Source organism: Dermacentor variabilis, chromosome 5 (genome assembly GCF_050947875.1).
Source record: "Dermacentor variabilis isolate Ectoservices chromosome 5, ASM5094787v1, whole genome shotgun sequence".
Lineage (NCBI taxonomy): Eukaryota > Metazoa > Arthropoda > Arachnida > Ixodida > Ixodidae > Dermacentor > Dermacentor variabilis.
In genome coordinates, this window is record NC_134572.1 from 32,688,354 (window position 1) to 32,706,413 (window position 18,060).

An 18,060-nucleotide genomic window follows, 5' to 3' on the forward strand; every position below is an offset into this window, starting at 1 on the left:
GTTAGACCATGACGTTTTGTTTCATCCTGACAGCGGAAGTCCGTGGGAGACCTTGCCAGTACCTGCTTCAGTGGTAGAACTCAAAAAGAATGAAAACAACTCTAAGGGCACTCACCTTTGACCGTGCGAGGTAGCCGCTTCCAATTCAGCTAGCTTAATTTGTAGCTCAATCGGAATGACTTCAGTTTGACCCACACACATCATCCGCATACCAAGGCTATCGATGAGACCCCTGCGGTACCGAGACAGGCGGTTTCCAGGTGTAAGACGGGAGGGCGAAATCGTTACAAGACGACACAGGCATGCTTGATCTTTGAGTATGAAATTGTGAAATAAATGAGATCTGTAAGCGCTCATTCACAAAAAGCCGCCGCGGTGACCCAGTGGCTATGATCTCATGCTGCTTTGAACGTAGTAGCCTGTTCGATTCAAGGCCGCGGTGGACACTTTCCGATGGGAGCGGCATGCAAAAGCGGTCGGGCACCTTATGGCACCTTTTCATGCTTGTGTTTGAAAGTGTATTTCGTAAACTCGTTGAATTGATGTATGGAATTGTCATCTGGAACTCATTGTTCAGTCAGTCTCGCCTTAATGGTAAAGGACATCCCGAATAATGGGGCCGGGTAGGGAGCTCGACATGCACGTGGAATCGAGATATCCGCACATTTCAGTTTGATAAGCACAGATTCACAAGCACAGACCCGCTGCGACAAACCGCGTTGCTAGGTTTATCGCAGCGAAATACTGCCGGATTGCAAGCGTTTCAGCAATGCAAAAGAAAGCATTAAACTTCCTGGCCTAGCTGTCTCCGCACCGTCTAATATCTCGTCTATGTGTATCTCACAAAAATGTATTACACCAGTGAAAGTCTCAAACAATCATTGCTAATTCCTCCTAACTACGCGTCACCACACATTGAAAATAGAAACAAAGTTGGTGTTCCAGTATGGGCATGGCTGCAGTAGGCAACACGCTGTTTGTCACGCGCAAGAGGAGAATGCGAGAACTACGATGGGAGGATAGTCGAATGACAGTTCCCACGCGATGCTGGGCGCTGATAATTTTCCCGTAACGAGCTCTCCTCATCGAAGAAGCGCCACAAAAGGAAGAAAGTGTTGCCACTCCGGAGGAGGCCGAGACAACGCGAAGGGCTCATGGACGTCTCCCGGAAGAAAGCCGCCATGAACTGGTGCCTGCCCTATACTGAGAAGCAGCGGATAAGACCAGTTGGGAGTAAACGATATCTCCCATACCCATGGACAGACCCTCTCTCCGTCCTTGCGCCCGCTGGAACTTGGTGGGGGTCGCCGGTCTGATATTCTGTCTGCGACCATGTTGTTGGTGCTTCTTGATTGGCTGTCGTCCTGGTGGGTTGTGACCTGTGTGGGATTGGTTACCGCCAGGAGGGAGGGTTTGAATAGTGATGTTATAGTGACGGCACAGAGAGAAAGGAAGCTGCTCTGGGCCATGGAAAGGAGGCTCATTCATACGTTCGTTGCTAAATACTAGATTTGTTTTTGTTTTTCCTATTCAACGATGTAAATAAGTTTTGTTCAAGTGCCAGTAAACCTGTTGGTTTTTTTATTTTCCAACTTCCGAGCTTCTGATTTCTTCAACCCGAAGCGTCTGCAACGCTACCATATGGATCCTGGTTCGACACATAACCTAGGCCCGCAACGCTAGCCTGTATTCTGAATCGTTTATTCGCAGCACTAGGAGGGACTAGAATCACCTTGACGCCTCCATCGTCTCCATACTCTCCATGCAAGATCCCACAATGTTCAAGTCTGCAATTTGTCATCACCTATACTAAACAACTTGTGGTTAATATTTTCGCTATTTGTTTGTTTTTTGTTGTTAGTCACTTCTTTGTGTAACGCCTGAGCAGCCCCGAAAGTAAATAAATGAATTCGCTTGCGGGGACAATAGACACGTGTGGGCACATTTCCAAAGAATTTGTCAGAATGTGTAACAGTAAAAGCACGCAGTCACAAAGTAGCTAAAATGAGTTTTTCTGCTTGTGGATACTACCTTCGAATTGTATCCTTGTGATAGTAACAGAAACTTCAAAGTGAAACAATTGCTGAGTAGTGTCATCTGGAGCAAAAAATCTAAGGCCAGTTCTTGACGAATTTTTTTCTTTCGTAGTAAGTGATGTGCGGGACTGGCTATCGCTCGTGGCAATCACTAGCGTAAGGGAAGGTACACTCACAGAAAGAAAAGTTCTGTGTAAAAGAAAGAAGAAAAAAGACAGAGGTAGTTACCGTCCCGAAACTTCACAGTCGGTTACGCTGTTATGCTGTACTGAAGGGTCTGAATTAATTTTGACCTCTTGAGATTGTTGAGATTGCTCGCAAAGCACGGTAGACGAGTGTTTTTGCTTTCCGCTCCCACAGGAATGCGGGCGTCGTGGCACAGTATCGAGCTCGCTACCTTGTGCTCAGCAGCAGACCACCATAACCACTAAGACACCACGGCGGGTTTTTGTAAATACGTGCCTACATATGCCACAGGGCCGCATACAAAACCCTTTTTCTGTTATGGTTACTTCAGATAGGCTTTTATCATGCAAAGATGGGCTTAGTATCACGGAGTTTATTATTTTTGCGTGTCAGTGAATGACGCTGACTATAGAAGAATTTAATTAGCAGAGAACACAAAGAATACGTCGAACCCTCCTTGCAATGTGACTTACAGAGTTCTGAGGCTGTTGGCCCAAATGTTCCCGGCGTTCGAGAAGAGGGCGGTCTTTTCAAAGTTGCTGCGCCGCAGGTGACGCAATGCGAATGCCAACGCTGTCATTCTAGTGACACCCGCTTCGAAGCACCACCGACATGCCTGGACATGCGAAGAAATGGTCATTATTTCATCGCGGCGGCTGTTGCTGCTACGCGGGTTCTCTCTGCGTATCAGTGCGTCATACGGCGCCAGGTCGAAGCTCCCGCGTGAAGCGCCAATACGCTCCCCTGCATATGGACTCGCAGATATGGTGTGCCGGTAAATATTAACAGGAATACAAAGGCGCACGCGCACGCACACACGCGCACACGCGCACACGCGCACACGCACACACACGCGCGCTCATTCCGATATTTTACACGCACACAAATAATGTGCAGAAATCCGTAACGACCGCTTCTGCAAGGCTTCTCAACTCTCAGCAACGAAATGGTACTGAGCGCCGGGCACCAAACGCAGTCCGTCGCATGAGGTAGCAGCATGATAAATCGTGGGGCTCTTTTCACTACTGTCAAATGGGCGCTCGAAAAGAAACACTAGTTATAAGAGCTTCTCGTGAGTTGAGACGCCTGTCCTCACCCTGCTGAATAGAGTCGTTCCAGCGGCGTACGCGTGTCCAAAGTCTGTGCCCGTTCGCTGCGAAAACCGTCGGCTGCCATCTGGCATGACGGCCACGTGACTAGGAACGGAACCCAATTGCATCAGCCAGAGTACGGCAGCGTAGTACCATGGCGTGCGGTTGTCCCAGAGTGCCTTTTGAGAAACTGTCCAAGAAGGAAGCTGGAGTTAGCTCTAATATGCGACTACGTGTTTTATGGCACATGTTGCAATTTACTCACTATATAGCTGCCGAACTCGCAAATTTGATCCACTAGGAACGAATTCTGAGGATGACAGTAGTTTCGAGATACGCGTTGTCAAAGTGTTCTAGGAAGTGCATTGGTACCTTGTCAATTTTTTTTACCTTCAAGGCATAAAAATAGAATGCGATTTGGTAAAAAAATGAGACGGAGCAACAGCGAGTTCTTACGGCAAGTTCGACAGCGCTTGTCTCAAAATTGGTAGCCCTTCAAAAATTCGCTCAAGTAGATGTGCCTTCTGAAATGACTGGCTACAATTCGTAAATTGCATTATCTCCGCTAAAGTGACTATATTTGAAAAGACAGGGAAATTTTGTTTATTAATCAAATTTGCATTTTCAATTCTTGTACAAGTACTGTCCACCTCTTTCAGTAATTCATTGCAATTCGTACATATGTGTTATATCCCACAGGCGATTAAAAACAAAAATCTGTTAACGTTAAATTCGCAGTTTCATCCCCAGAGGTTTGCTTGCGTTTCCTGTCTTGAAAACGCTGCGCTCGTTACTTTCCTGTCAAGAATGCTCTGACATGCTGATAACGCGGATGCCGTTCGTGACTTTGAAGTACCGAGCTCCCAGCGTTAAAGAAAGGAATTGTTGTGTGGCAAGATACGACCCAAAGGCTTTAATTTTGCTTAAGAGTGCACGTACGCTCTACACTCTAAAAACAGTTGCACCCTTTGGGGTTATATTTGCCAAACAACAATAATCGTCTGCCGTCTTGCCCGCATTTCCTTTCTTTAACGCTGGGAGCCCGGTACTTCCGAGTCACGAATGGCATGCTCCTTATCAGCATGACAGAGCATTCTCGACAGGAAAGTAACGAGTGCAGCGTTTTCAAGATAGGAAACGCAAGCAAGGCAGATGACGATTGTTGTTGTGTGGCAGATATACACCCCAAAGGGCGTACCTTTGTCTGAGAGTGTGTAAAAAATGTTTGCACCCTTTGGGGTGTATATCTGCCACACAACGGTAATCGTCATCTGCCTTGCTTGAGTTTCCATTCTTGAAAACGCCGCGCCCGCTACTTTCCTGTCGGCAATGCTATGTTAGGCTGATAACCCACATGCCGTTCGTTACTGGGAAGTACCGGGCTCGCAGCGTTAAAGAAAGGAAACGCGGACAAGACAGATGACGTTTATTGTTGCGTGGCAAGATACGACTCAAAGGGTGTACACTTTTCTTAGAGTGTAAGTGCCTGAAAAAAGTGTCTACTGATGTTAACGTGCCGATGGTTTTTTTCAGCCCCCAAGAAGCTTGCTCAGCTGATATATCACTTGTGCAGACAAAAATGGGGGCTCTAAAAAGAAGCACTAAAAGCGTCTTGCCGAGTGTGCCAACAACGTCGTGTACGAGATCCCCTTGTCCTGATGGAAAGTATGCTTCGGCCAGACGGGGCGATTCATCAGTGACCGACTCAGGGAGCACGCAAGAAATCTAGCTAATAAGGAGAATGCCCATCTTTCTGACCATTGCAGTAGCTGTCCCATTTGTGAACCACGTTTCCGTAGCGTGAAAATCTTTGGCAAGAGCAAGCAAAAGCCGTTCGTGAAATGTTAGACGCACTTTTTTTTAATCAGAAAAGCCCGTCAAGATTGCGTAAGCGAAACATCGATCACGCTGTACAATGCAGAAATGAAATTACTTTCGCGCCTGGTTTAATCACTTCCTATTTGAATAATTCAATTTTTACTTGTAACGATGCGTCTGCGCAGCTTGTGGATATGTGTACCTGTGGCTTCAATAAAATCAGTTGTTAGTTTGCGCCTGTGTTCTGCTGTGCCAACCCGCTGCGCTGTATTTCAATATGGTTCTCATGTAAAAATACCAACTAGCCCAACATGCAACCCTTTTAAAAGAACACGAGTATAGGTAAAGTTATTTGTGGTAAATTTGGATGTCATAGTTATGTCATACGGTTGTGGTTGCTTCGCAAAAATCGCAAGACTACAAAAAATTCAAGATATCCCCTCCTAATGTGCACTGCAATATGCAGTGATGTCCCAGCTGCTTACCAAAAACAAGCGTCGAGTAGTCTAGGGTAATCTTAACTCTAACACCAATAAATTTGTGCTGACTTAGGACATGAATATCTCGAAAGTGGCCCTATAGGTATGATTTCTGCGGAACAGGCCCCACTTCACGTATATACTTCAAATAGGTAAAGGGTCAGGTAGTAAGCTCTTCAATTGACCTCGCAGACATTGCAGTTTGTTGCGCAAATAAAGACCACTTTTCAAGTAATTCACCTGGGAAGCCAGTATGGCGCTGCATGCTTCATCCAATTTTTCGGAAAACTGTTCGAACTGGAAACACACTCACACATGCATACGTACGCACGCGCACACAAATATTCGCTGCGTCTAGCGGCGTTACCTTCAGTGTCGCAACCACGCTCAGACGGGGATCTTTAGTGGCTGTCTGCAGCAGCTGCTCCTTGTGGCCGTTCCATCCCTGCTTGTCATTAATAGTGCAAAAAAGAAAAAAAAAACGGCGCCAGATGTCTTTTCTGTCTTTAAAGTGACAGTTTTATCGGTGAAAAACAGAGCTGGTGGCCGTCGACCTTTCTGATGGTAGCGCGATAAAAGTTTTACTTTTAAATAAATTTTTTAGGAGCATGTTTCTATTCTGAACGTTACATATCGCCTGTAACTTAGCTCATTCGTGGAGCTTGGCTTGAAAACTGCTTCACGAATGAGCAGTCTTGCCATGTTGATACCGAGCAAGGCTCATGATTAATGAGCGCTTTTCAAATAGTTGACGCACTTTTGAAAGCTAAAAGCAAATTAAGCGCGAAGCACGAATGTGTGTGTCATGGCTGACATGCTGCTCCGGTGATTTTATGTCCACTGCACGCAGTGGTAATGGAAATAATGCACCGTTGCGTTCTCTCTGATCACCGAGCGCAACTAGTGGGAACATCCGGACCGTGCGGTCTTTGTATCCTGCGACCACTCTTATTGTTAGTTGTGAGGAACAGACGGTGAATGTTGGAATGCTTTTATATCTACTGCAGTTTAATGCACTGTCAGGCTACACTTGCGGTGCCATGCATACTTTGTCTTATTTTGTGATGTTTACTCTGTTTAAACGGAAAGTCACAGAACTCTGTGACCCAAGTGCGTACGTATGAACGTGTGTTTTGTTTTTCCTGGTGTACTTCATGATTGGACTGAGTATTCTATGGTAAAGTTCGAAACTGAAGTGTTTTATCTGAACGTTCTGCTAAACAAGTGCTGCTCGTTCTCACGCGGCAAGTCGTGCACAATCTGTTTATCAAGGCTAAGTTCATGAGCTTAGATATATTCTCGTCCAACAGTGGCCTCTTGCAGATGGCGTCAATGGACGCTGATGCACACAATTTAATGAACACTTTCATATTTGGATTACTAATAGTTTCGCCCCAGGAAGGCTAAACCGACATTCCGCGTCATGCCACAGTTGGCCTTCTTTCCTTACTTCAATTTTACTGCTCGCGAGGTCGAACAGTAATGTTTTCGATGATCGAGAAAAGGACGTCACTTCAACTTAAACTGCATTGGAATCTCACACACACATACATGTATCACGTTCATTAGTCCTTTACTCTGTCTCAAAAAATGAGCTCCTAATGTGCGTGGCCCTGAACGTTGCGGGTTTTCACAGCTTCGACGTTCCTTATGAAAGCTTGTTGACGGGCCTTTCGTTCTTGATCCAGCATGTCGTCACGCGAAGCCACCAATGCACGATGTCTTTCTTTCACGGCCTGTTTATAACGAAGAACAGAAGAAAATGAACGAGATGACCTTTGGATGTCCGATGAGGCTCTTAATTAAAGATAAATATGATTTGGCATGTACTACTGAATCACTCATTCGGAAATAGCCAAGAAAGACACTATTACTGTTAGAAGAGGCTTGGTAAGCCAGTAAAGACGGAAAAACTAACAACCAGTGACAACGTCGCCTTGAAATGTCCGCACCATCTCGCCGCAGCGCCATTTAATTTAACGGCCTCTGCTCAGGCCTAGTTACATTGTGGTCGTTAAGGATAGACTCCGTTGTATTCCAACGGACCCAAATACGGCAGTTGGGAAGTTTCAAGAAATTTTAGTGTGGCACAAAGGGTCAAGTACAAAACAATAATAATAAAAAAATAAAACTTTAAAATCTGTGACGACGCGCAAGGCACCGAAGTTGGATTTGCGGCGCGAAATTTTAAAGATCGAGTTTTGTCCGTTTCGTAATCTACCTATTATCGCAACAATTACGACAGTATTGTTTTGTAAAAATCTTTATCAGTTTAAACTGATGTGGTGTTTTACTTTAGTTTCAATTTCAGAGGAAGGTAGTGGGCTATGAAGGAAGCAGAATGACCGTTGTGTGTGTCGATTAGCGTTATGTGGTTCGTGTTGCACTCTCTCGCCAGAGATAATGATTTTAAACATCCTTATGGCGAAAAAAATACATTTCTAAAAATTTCATTATTCGCGGCAATAGTGAAGAAATTGCGCTGTAAAAGTATTCTAAATTATACTACCAAATTAAAAGGAAATATATATAATTGTCTATGAAATGAGATTTTTCAATCGGTTAAAGTAAGATGTTGACATTATGAAACAGATATCCCTGTTTTATTGCACTGAAATATTCTTTCTTGAAATATTAGTTTGTGGAATGCGAAATTTGTTTTTATTTTCAGTTTTACTGACGGCATATTCTTTATTGTGCAGCAGTTGTGACTTACCAAAATGGCAGGCCAGTTCAATTGATACATTAGAAAAGCCCGGACCCAATCCCAGAAGCCAATATCTGGCCACTTCTTTGACGTCATGTTCAGGTACGCGTATGCACATTGCATGACCACGAAATCGCTAAATCGCCAGCCTGCGCATCGCATCAGCACGTCCACATCGGGACACTCCGCTTGATTGATGTAAGCGTCCATCAAGTCTTCGGTGAGGTCACTGCACAACAGTGGAATAAGAAAAAAATATAAGGAATTTTGAGGATTTAGAATTTTCAGGTTATATAACACTTCATAGCATGGAAAGGCGGAAGGCACGCTAACTATAAAATTTGTCACATTCACATTAGATTTACGTTACGTGCTCAAATGACATCCATGTCTCGCGTGAATTCATTTACGTGAGTCATTTAAGGTGGCCGAGCTCTTTCACTGTGTGAACGTTAGGTGTGCTCCTAGCCATTCCCCCACTCCCCACCCCCTCTTCCTCGTCCCTCACCATTAAAAAAAATTTAAGAACTTGGCATAATTGCTCAAAGAAACTGGTGGTGGTGAAATGTCGGCAGATTTTTGCGAACAAAATGACGTGCCCCATAAAGTATCAATGAGAGCAAGCTTTAGTGATTTGTATATAGCTAACATACAAACAGACAAAACGAACGAACAAAAACCTTACACAACGCACTAACAGGAATAAGACTCGCCAGTATCGCGCATACTATTCTTCAGGCAAAAAATTCACTTACTCGCTTCGCAGAAAGCTGAATTTGACCGCTCTTGCCATCTCTAAGGCTGTCTGCGCCATCTGGCGTTTAGTGGTGTAACCGACGCATGCCAGACAAGTCCGCGTCCTGAAAAAAAATTATATATATATCAAGATTGCTGCCAGAAAACTTGTCTGTAGCTATCGCAGCCAGGCGGACGTGTATTTGATCCGCTAGAAGTATAAAAAAAACGATGCTTTGTAAAATATTTCGATTTCTAGTTCATAACGTTATTCGATTATAAGCTATTCACAGTGACATAGTTATAATGTGAGTGTATTTGCTTGCAGTAAAGGGTAGTGCACAGGGGCGCCTACACGCAAGTGGGATAAATTAAGCAAAAGCATAGCTTTAAGACAACAGCTGCACTGAGAGTTGCAATGTGGGCTTGTTGGTAATGCATCTTCAAGGGGTGTACGGTAGTGCGATTAAAAAACGGGACGAAAGAAGACACACAGGGACACACACAGCGCTACCACAACATAGCGCTGTGTGTGTCCCTGTGAGTCTTCTTTTGTCCCGTCTTTTAATCTCGCTACCGTACACCCCTTCAAAATACACAGAGAGAGATGCAAATGAGAGAAAGGCAGGAAGGCTAACCGGAGTTAAAACCTCCAGTTTCCTACCCTGCACTAGAGGAAGGGGAAGTAAAGACGGAAAGAAGAGTGGTGACAAAAATAAAAGCGTGAACGAAAATGAAAAGGGACGGAATGAGATCATTATAGTTTTTCTAATAGGACACTGCCACGTAAGATGGTCAACAAAGTCTTTACCGACTGTCGGGACGACGACAGTTCATGTCGGCATTCCGACACTGTTCTGAAAGTGGTCTGTCGTCAAGGCGTGCCAACGTGGTCGCTAGTGACAACCGGTGTTCGCTGTATCGAGGACAGTGGCAAAGTACCTGTTCTATAGTCTCCTCGCCGCCGCAGTGACTGCAAGCCGCGCTCTCGTCCATACCGACTCGTAAGGTGATAGATCTTGTGTAAGCGACCCCAAGCCACAGTCGGCAAAGTACTGCTGTCTCGAGTCGAGATAGTCCAGATGGGGGTCGAAGTCGAAGGGGTGGGTCCAGTCAGTGTAGACGTGTGTACTTCAAGCTTGGTGTGTTCCACAAAGTTCTGATGGCTTCATTTGCAAGCACACGAATTTTCATGGCAGCGTCTGTTCTTGAAAATGGAATGGAGTCTTGCAAACCCTCCTCATGTGAACATGTGAACAGCTACACAGTCGTTCAGTATGCCCAGTGCAAGCTTCTGAAAGGGTATGTGGCTTCTTAGAACCATCTGTGTGTTTCTGACAACGTGAAGAAACCGCCGAAACATTCTACAGCGAAGATGTATACGGCTAGCCGATTCGTTCGTCAGTCCGTATGTCACCTGTACGCCGAAAGCTCCTCCGGCACAACCCCATGCGCACGCGCGAAAAAAAAAAAAAAAAAGAGAAAGGGAAGTGCGCGATATGCTGCGCCATTGGTGACATCGTTGCTCTCCGTCGCAGCCTAGCGCGTGCGCAGCTGTTTCTCTCCGGCTCCGAAATGGGCAAGCCACGCGTCATACGTACTCTTGAGCAGCAGGCAGCTTTCAATCAGCAACGCTGTGAGCAGAACTGGGAACGAGCTCGTCTACGCCGTGCCGATGCTGCTTCCCGATCACAAGAACAGGCTCGTGCAGCTGAGCGCAAGCAGCAAAGTATACGTACCGAGGATCCGGTAGCATACCAAGCCATCGTTTAATGACCGTCGGGATTACTCCAGCGATAACCACTGGGGCCGCACCTTTCAGCTACACTGGTTAACTATCTGTACGGAGTGCTTGGGCAGTGACTTTTTCGTTACCCGCAGTGGTTTTATGGGAGTCAACCTGCGAAATGCAAGCCAAATACAGTGAAGCAAGTTAGCGCAGATAACTAAAGGGCATAAAATAATTGATGGGGCAACAATTGGTAGGTTCGACTTTGTTTGATTTTCTGAAATTAGGCCTGCTGGAAATTTTTATCGCTAATGCAGAGACGCATACTATTTGCTGGTAGCTGCATTATTTGCTCACATGTTTGAAAGTGTAATGCGTATGAGAGGATGGCGCGACTAATTCGCAAAATATTCATTGAACTTTTCTTCTGATTGCAGAATCTGCGAATGATTACTATTTCAAGAACTTAGTACTATCTGAGATAAGCCCGTTCGGCATAGTGACTATGTGTATTGGTCTCTATGTTGCCGGAAAAGAGCTTGACTTCTCAAGGCGTCGGAAGCAGAAACCACGATCTGGAGTATTTCGCTGCTCGACAAAGGGGGAACATACGTTTTTTCGTCGTTGCGAATGTGTTTTGTATTTCTTAGCGTGCCGCGTGGCGTGACGGTTAGCCAGAACCGGCGTCGGCGGATCTTGACACGCGTGCGTCACTCGCAGCCCACCTGCTCACGTGATGGCTCGTGCGGGACACTGTGCGCACCGCTTTGCGAAGTTAAACGGGACGGTCGCAGAACTATACTATCCGTATATGAAGGAGCTGCTCGTTAAGGAGATACTGACTTAGGTGAAAAATCCCGTTCGTTCTTATAATATCGGTATGCCTTGCAAAGCGCGTAAATACTAAATCATTGAACAATATTTCAAGAGAGATATGCATTTGCGAAGTACGCCACGCATCTGCACGTTGTACCTGCCCCTCTACTAGCGCCCTCTCCGTCCTAAAGAAATAACAACGAAAACGCCTGCATGCAGTACTAATTCAGTTTGTATAATAGGTAAGATATTTGATGTGATTTCTTTTAGATTTAACTTATTTCGAAGGCACTGGCGAAAAATAAATGCTGTTACTGGAAGTCAGTATTGCGTGCTACATTTCCAGTTATTTTTTTTTACCGTACGTTTGCCATAAACCATAAAATGATCAAATAAATGAGAGCGGCCCTTCGTGAAGAAGCTGTACGAGTGACTTGTGGAACTCATCGTCCATAACCGTTCGCTGTCTATGGACAGGTCTCTCCCTATTCCGGCACCCTCTGAGCACTTTCTCTCTACTGGCCTTTCTCCCTGGAGCCACAGCACGTGGCGAGCATCCGCTGCAGACGCGGTGGCGGAGCACTTCGCGCACTTCTTGGCGTCTTTAGGTGCAGGGCCCCAAATCCAGGTTGAGGGGGTCTTTACACCTTCCGTTGCTTCTTTCATGTTTACTCACGCGAGTTTACATAAAATAATATGTCGACTACTTAGTGCCAAAAAGAAATCACGAAGTTTCCCAGTCTGCCTTTCTTGGACATCACGGGGTCGGAGAGCACTAGAACAATGTGAAATCACACTCTTGACATGAATCATAAGCGCGGTGGGTGTTTCATGAGTGGCTCAACTTGGAACGCTTTATGCATAGCGTGCAGGCGAGCGATCACTTTCGGAACTAACCATTCTGACTAGATGGACTTAGCACTTATCCCAGCATAGGTTGACGAAGGAATTGAATGTTCATCAGGAAAACAAACACGTTTGTAGGCTTTAGTGTAATGACAGATATAAAGTTGCATTGGTGGTGTTGTGCGTTCGTGCGCATTATATCCTCTATTATACACTCCTCCCCGCCCTTCCCTCTTATTAGAGGCCTGATTTTCAAAATCTGGTGAACCTCCCTGCCTTTCTGCTATCATGTGTCCTCGTCTCGGTGCAGGGTATGAAGCTATGAGCACAGTGAAACAAACAAATAAGATTTCATTTATTCGAGTGTTGTAAGACGTTGTGCCAAGAGCAGACGGATACACTTAAAGCACGTGTACTACGCTACGTTCTCAAAGCACGTGTACTACGTTAGGTGATGTGTTCAAAAACAGTGGGGTCAAATTTTCGGTGGGAAGGCATTTCTGAACCATAGCTCTTTCGAAGTGGAAATCATGAACGCCGCGAGCGGCAGAAAGTTACTGACGCTCGATAAATGTTTACAAGCTTACCACGCTGCATCTGAAGTAGCAATCTCCATTTCACGCATCTTCGTTTTGAGGTCAGTCGGAAGCATCATCATTTCCCCGATACATTTCATTCGTATGCCAAGTGCCTTGATTCTGCTCCTAAATTCAATAGTAACGTCCACTTAGAACAGCACAAGAGTGCAACTGGTGAAAGCCCAATTCAAGTCTCTGCGTCTGGGCTGTTGGCGTAGCATTACGTTACTTTAATGCGCAGAAAAAAAAATTGAGAAAAAATAATAATGAAAATAAAAGCACAGGAATCCATGAAAACGTCCTGCGTTGCAGAAAGCAAATAAGCCAACTTTGATATTCATGCTAGTTAGAGAAATAAACCCCAGGTGGCAAGAATAAATACGGATTCTTCTTATATGGTGTCTCTCATTACGTAAGTGGGCCCTTGTGACGGTAAGCACCGCTGGGTTCAATTATTAAATGTGTAAAATGTGCTACATTAAGCTAGACCTGACAGATAGAACTCCAGAAGTATTTTATTTTTTCGGCAAGAAGATATGGCCCACAAACGGAGAAAATTGCTATGGAAGGCCAAGTTCTATAACCGCTATACCTACTAAATAACACAACGCCTGTACACTTTGTTCCGTGACCCTAATCGCGAAGACAGAGAGCCGGGGGAAATCGTAACGGGGGTTGCCATGGGAGATAACTTGACCGCCGTTTTCCCGAAAAGTGGTTTTCAACGCACCGCGTTCTGCTATCTGGGAGGCACCGGCAACCGATACTGCCGTGACGTAAGAAATGTGGTGCTATAGTTATTTTAAAAGATTGTTGACTTCTGTATGAGTTGGAAATATATCCAGGTTAAATTTCTGGTTATATTGAATTGCACTATATTTCAATGAATATGAGAATCGCCGACATTGATCTTTCACTTCCAGAATCCGTGGCATCACACTGGTTGAATGGTGCTGTCCTCAGCCTTTTTTGGTTTCCCTCTTAGTCCACTTTTTGGCTCATGTTCTTCGTTGTAAGAATGCAGACCTGCTATTTGAGTATTGTAGTATTACCAATCTAGGCTGCTTTATTACATTCCTAACTTACGCGTAAAGTACAAGCAAGCGCTGGATTCTATGCGTCTTGTGTGAGGCGAGCACCGTTCCATGCTAGGAAACGAAACTTCAGTGCTTGCATTCCCCGAATTCTAAGTAAGCCAGCATAAAAGAACTGACCGATGGTTGTGATTAATCGTGTTGAAATGACGTAAGAGAGGGTTGTGTCGTATTGTGACACGTCTGTTTGGTCACAAAGGGTTTTTTCCTATAGCTTGAATGCAGAACTGTCACAACATATATACAAATTATTTCTTTTTAAGATCCTAGCTAAAGCACAGTTGTTGCTGGGGCCACAATTTTCGCGGTGTCATCAGAGTTGTATTTTTTCTTTCTTTTCCATAACATTCTTTGTGTTGCATACCACAGAAGATTATGAAGATTCAGAATTTGCCACCTGTTCACGCTGCCATAAATGTCGGGAACAACGCCAGCTGGTTGGCAACTATGGGTGGAAAAACGGGGTTTTAAAGGACACAAGGATGCAACGAAATACTGCAAAAATGTTACTCACAAGTGTAAGTTGTTGAACCAGCTGCCTATGACTCCGTAGAACAGAGCATCTCTTTCGTATGCACTCCGTGTCAAATGACGACTTGCGACCATAAAAACAGTTACTGCACTGACGCCCATTTGGAAGCACCACTGACATGCCTGAAAAAGTTATCGAATGTTGCTTGTGAAGCTAGAAGTATGCGATTAAATTATGAAATGATTTTTCGTTTCATGTGAGCACACACAGCGAAGAAAAAAGAAGTATCTGCGTCTTTCCCGTGCTACTGCTCCGCCATAATTTTGGAGGGACAACCATATATGTAAAGATATAAGAGGATGTTCTAGTCCACTTTCAATTTTCTCTTTGGAGGAGAGAGGACGGCTTAAAACACAAGTTGACAGAAAGCACGAACAACATTCTGGTGCCTTGTAACGTTAACAGTTTCCTGTCCTTGCCGAAGAAATGTGTTGTCGCACCAACAAGAAATTAGGCCAACGACGAACGATGCCAAAGGTGCTGTCGTTACAAGATCGACTTCCTTGTAAGGGCAAGACGTGAGACCTCATTGCAGGAGTATGTCGCTGCGGCACTTTAAAACTTCCTTATGTAAATATAAGTAGCTTTTTCCAGCACTGTCTATGTTTGAAATTGCTTAAGCGCAATTTATTTTCAGATGCTTTACTAGCTTGCACAAATTGACTTCATTGGTTATACCATTCTAAATAAACGTATGCATCATGCCGTCTAAACAAGCCGCAATAGGCTTTCACTTACTTCCTTGTTTTATATCCGTCCCTGTGCTTAAGAAGCATAATTTGACGTGCCAGCAGCCTGATTATTCTATCGACCCTCAGCGCAGGCAATATTGACTAGTCTTGTTTAGCTCTAGATGTTGCTATGTATTGGCGTGTTCCGCTACGCTCCGTATGAGCCACTCGTTACAAGTCACTTGGCGACGGGTGTCATGCAAGCATAGGTCGGCAAAGTCACTCATGGTCGGCTCACTCAGACTCAGACCAACCCGTGAGCCTGAGCCTGAGTGAGCCCGACTGATCAGACTTTTTGGAAGTGAGAGTACGTATGAGAGCCCTAAGGAAAAAAAAAAGAATATAAATTGTGAGTGTGCATGACAGAGTTCAGTATGTTTTTTTTTGCTGCTCGCCTGTGCATGCGAGCGCTTATAAACATAGGCTCGGGTCTGTTTGCTGTAATCGGTGCATCAACTATACTTGTGCGTTTTATGTGACTCCATTGTGCATACGGCTACAAACATGTAACAGTGAAAACTGTCTGCTTCCTATTGTTGTTGGCGTATTTTCCTAGGCGCTCATTGCTACTGAAAACAAACAACTCAATGCGGAGAATGCCCTCATTGAAATAAAAACTCTGTAGCTATATGTGCTAGCTATACGAAATAATTCGCCCTAATGTTTGCAGCTAGCTGTCAACGGCGCTTATTTGAAAGCACTGCATTAACACGTAAAAGGAAGCTTTGACGTGGCTAATGTCGTGAAGGAGCGTCAATGTGATTGAAGGCAAAATGTAGCGTCCAAAGAAAGTTCATGTTTGAGCTGGAAGGAGCCCGAAGAAAAGTATTGCTTGCTTGGTAAGTATTGGCAAAATATGGCGAAGTGGTTGATTTTTGAGCTGTCTGGAAAAATAGGAAAGCTTTGAAAGTATAAAAGTGCTACTAGCCATGTAAATCTTAAGAGTGTGAACTAGCAGCCCAGAAAGCTCCAGCGAAGTGTAATTCTCTTTTCTTGCACTTTGTGTGAATTGCGCTTAGTATTCACGACGCCAACTAGGAGCGTCTAACAGCGGCATGTGCTTGTAGTGTTCTGCGAGGAGGACTATTGAATGAAATTTATTCCTATATTGTATGTAGGAAAGCCCGAACGAAAAGCCAAAATAATTCACTTTACCCAGGTTCGAGTCGCCTTTACAAGAGAAACAGTATGAGAAGGAACACCCATCTCTGTAGTCAAAACACAACAGAAGGTCTTGAACGTAAGTTCAACGATGCTAAATGTCTGACGAGGAACCTACTTCGAAGATATTCGCAAGTGAGCTTCAAATGCACGCGCTAGTAATAGTCGTTCCTTATAAGCAAATGTGTTGTTATCTCTCATGTTGCTCACGTGTATTGAGTGCTTTTCAATTCAAATGAAAAAAAGAGTTATTGTATCTATTATATTGTACTTTTTATCTGAAACAACGAAACCCACCTCGATGGCTATGCATACTTACTGCTGCTGAACGTGAGGTCGCAACTTCTATGGATGCGAGTGCGAGAAACTCGTGTGCTTAGATTTATATGCACGGTAAGTAAACTCAGGTAGTCGAAATGAGTCCGTAGCATCTCCAGATCGTGCGTTTTCATATCTATTCCTTATCGGAATTCACTGCTGGTTGCCGAGAAAGCGACTGCTAACTAGCTAGAAGACTCGTATGTAAGTGCAGTTGTGACATAGCCAACGTTACTTGCCCAACTCAAGAGCTCAGTCCCTACGATGTAGGTGCAGCGAAGATCGGCGCCTGTGCTCTTGACGAACCGTCGGCTACCGTCCGGCATGATGGCCACGTGGCTAGGGATGGTGCCGAGACGTAGCAGCCAGAGCAGGGCCGCCTGGTACAAGGGAAGTTCGGCTCTCCAAGGCGCCGTGTTACGCGCTGTTAGGGAATGGAGCACGATATGCAGCAAGAGTTAAGGGGCCGGTGAGCCACATCCGGACCAAGGAGAAATCCTACGCGGCTAAAAGAGTCCACCATTATTCACCTTCTCCCATATGTTCGAGCCCTTGAGTACCCGCCATTGACGCCTCATTGTAGGATTTTCTGAAGTTGCCGAGCACAGGAATAAGCGACGTACTGATATTCTGCGATGTTTTGGCACTTGTTAGCAAAGAAGTCTTTAAAAGGATAAACATTTGAAATTGGGCTTGTGAATGTTCTTTAGGCTTTCCGTACGTTCTTAGCACGGTAACGTTTACCTTTATTTGCAACATAAAGGTTACTAGGTTACTAAAACAACTTGATATTTGTGCGTTTGTTAATTTCCGTCGTGGCTAGAGGTTACATGTGTCGATGTAGTTGTTTTAAAGGTTACTGCAGCGCCAAATGTCTCGTAACCTTTAGATTGTAACTTATAGAAAAAGCTGTAATTCGTGGCTCAGGGGACCTATTGTATGGATTGGAAGTTTGCTGATGTTTGTGTCGTATTGTGATCCTGATATGATATTTGCACCCAGGAGTAAATTAAGATGTTATTAGTGCTAGCCAGAATGTTTGCTTTCGCAATGGATAAAAAAAAATTGAACGCCTAGGCCCAGCCGACTGAACTGCTGGTGCTCATTAAAGTTCACTCTCTCTCTCTCTCTCTTTTGCACGAACGCATGCTCAAGTCAGCTAGACGCAATTCAGTGCTCAATGATCTATACTGCATACGTGCC

The 18,060-nt window shown here is 44.7% G+C and overlaps 1 protein-coding gene across 1 annotated transcript; it reads right to left on the reverse strand.

The window, feature by feature from the left end:
- Window positions 1-7,175: 7,175 nt before the first annotated feature.
- Window positions 7,176-17,310, reverse strand: LOC142581836 (dehydrodolichyl diphosphate synthase complex subunit Dhdds-like). Its single transcript, XM_075691283.1, has 6 exons — window positions 17,097-17,310; window positions 14,630-14,769; window positions 13,031-13,147; window positions 9,073-9,177; window positions 8,327-8,546; window positions 7,176-7,346 (listed from the first exon to the last, which is right to left on the reverse strand). Exons 1-6 carry the CDS (start codon window positions 17,181-17,183, stop codon window positions 7,209-7,211), a joined length of 807 nt encoding a protein of 268 aa, XP_075547398.1. The 5' UTR covers window positions 17,184-17,310; the 3' UTR covers window positions 7,176-7,208.
- Window positions 17,311-18,060: the final 750 nt, after the last annotated feature.

Excerpts from the sequence above, each read along its gene's own strand:
- LOC142581836 (XM_075691283.1), bottom strand. The coding sequence starts at position 17,183 with ATGCCGGACGGTAGCCGACGGTTCGTCAAGAGCACAGGCGCCGATCTT. Across the intron at positions 13,148-14,629 it reads TGGTTCAACAACTTACACTT|GAGCAGAATCAAGGCACTTG; the intron begins GTGAGTAACATT and ends TATTGAATTTAG. Across the intron at positions 7,347-8,326 it reads TGAACTGGCCTGCCATTTTG|GCCGTGAAAGAAAGACATCG; the intron begins GTAAGTCACAAC and ends CGTTATAAACAG.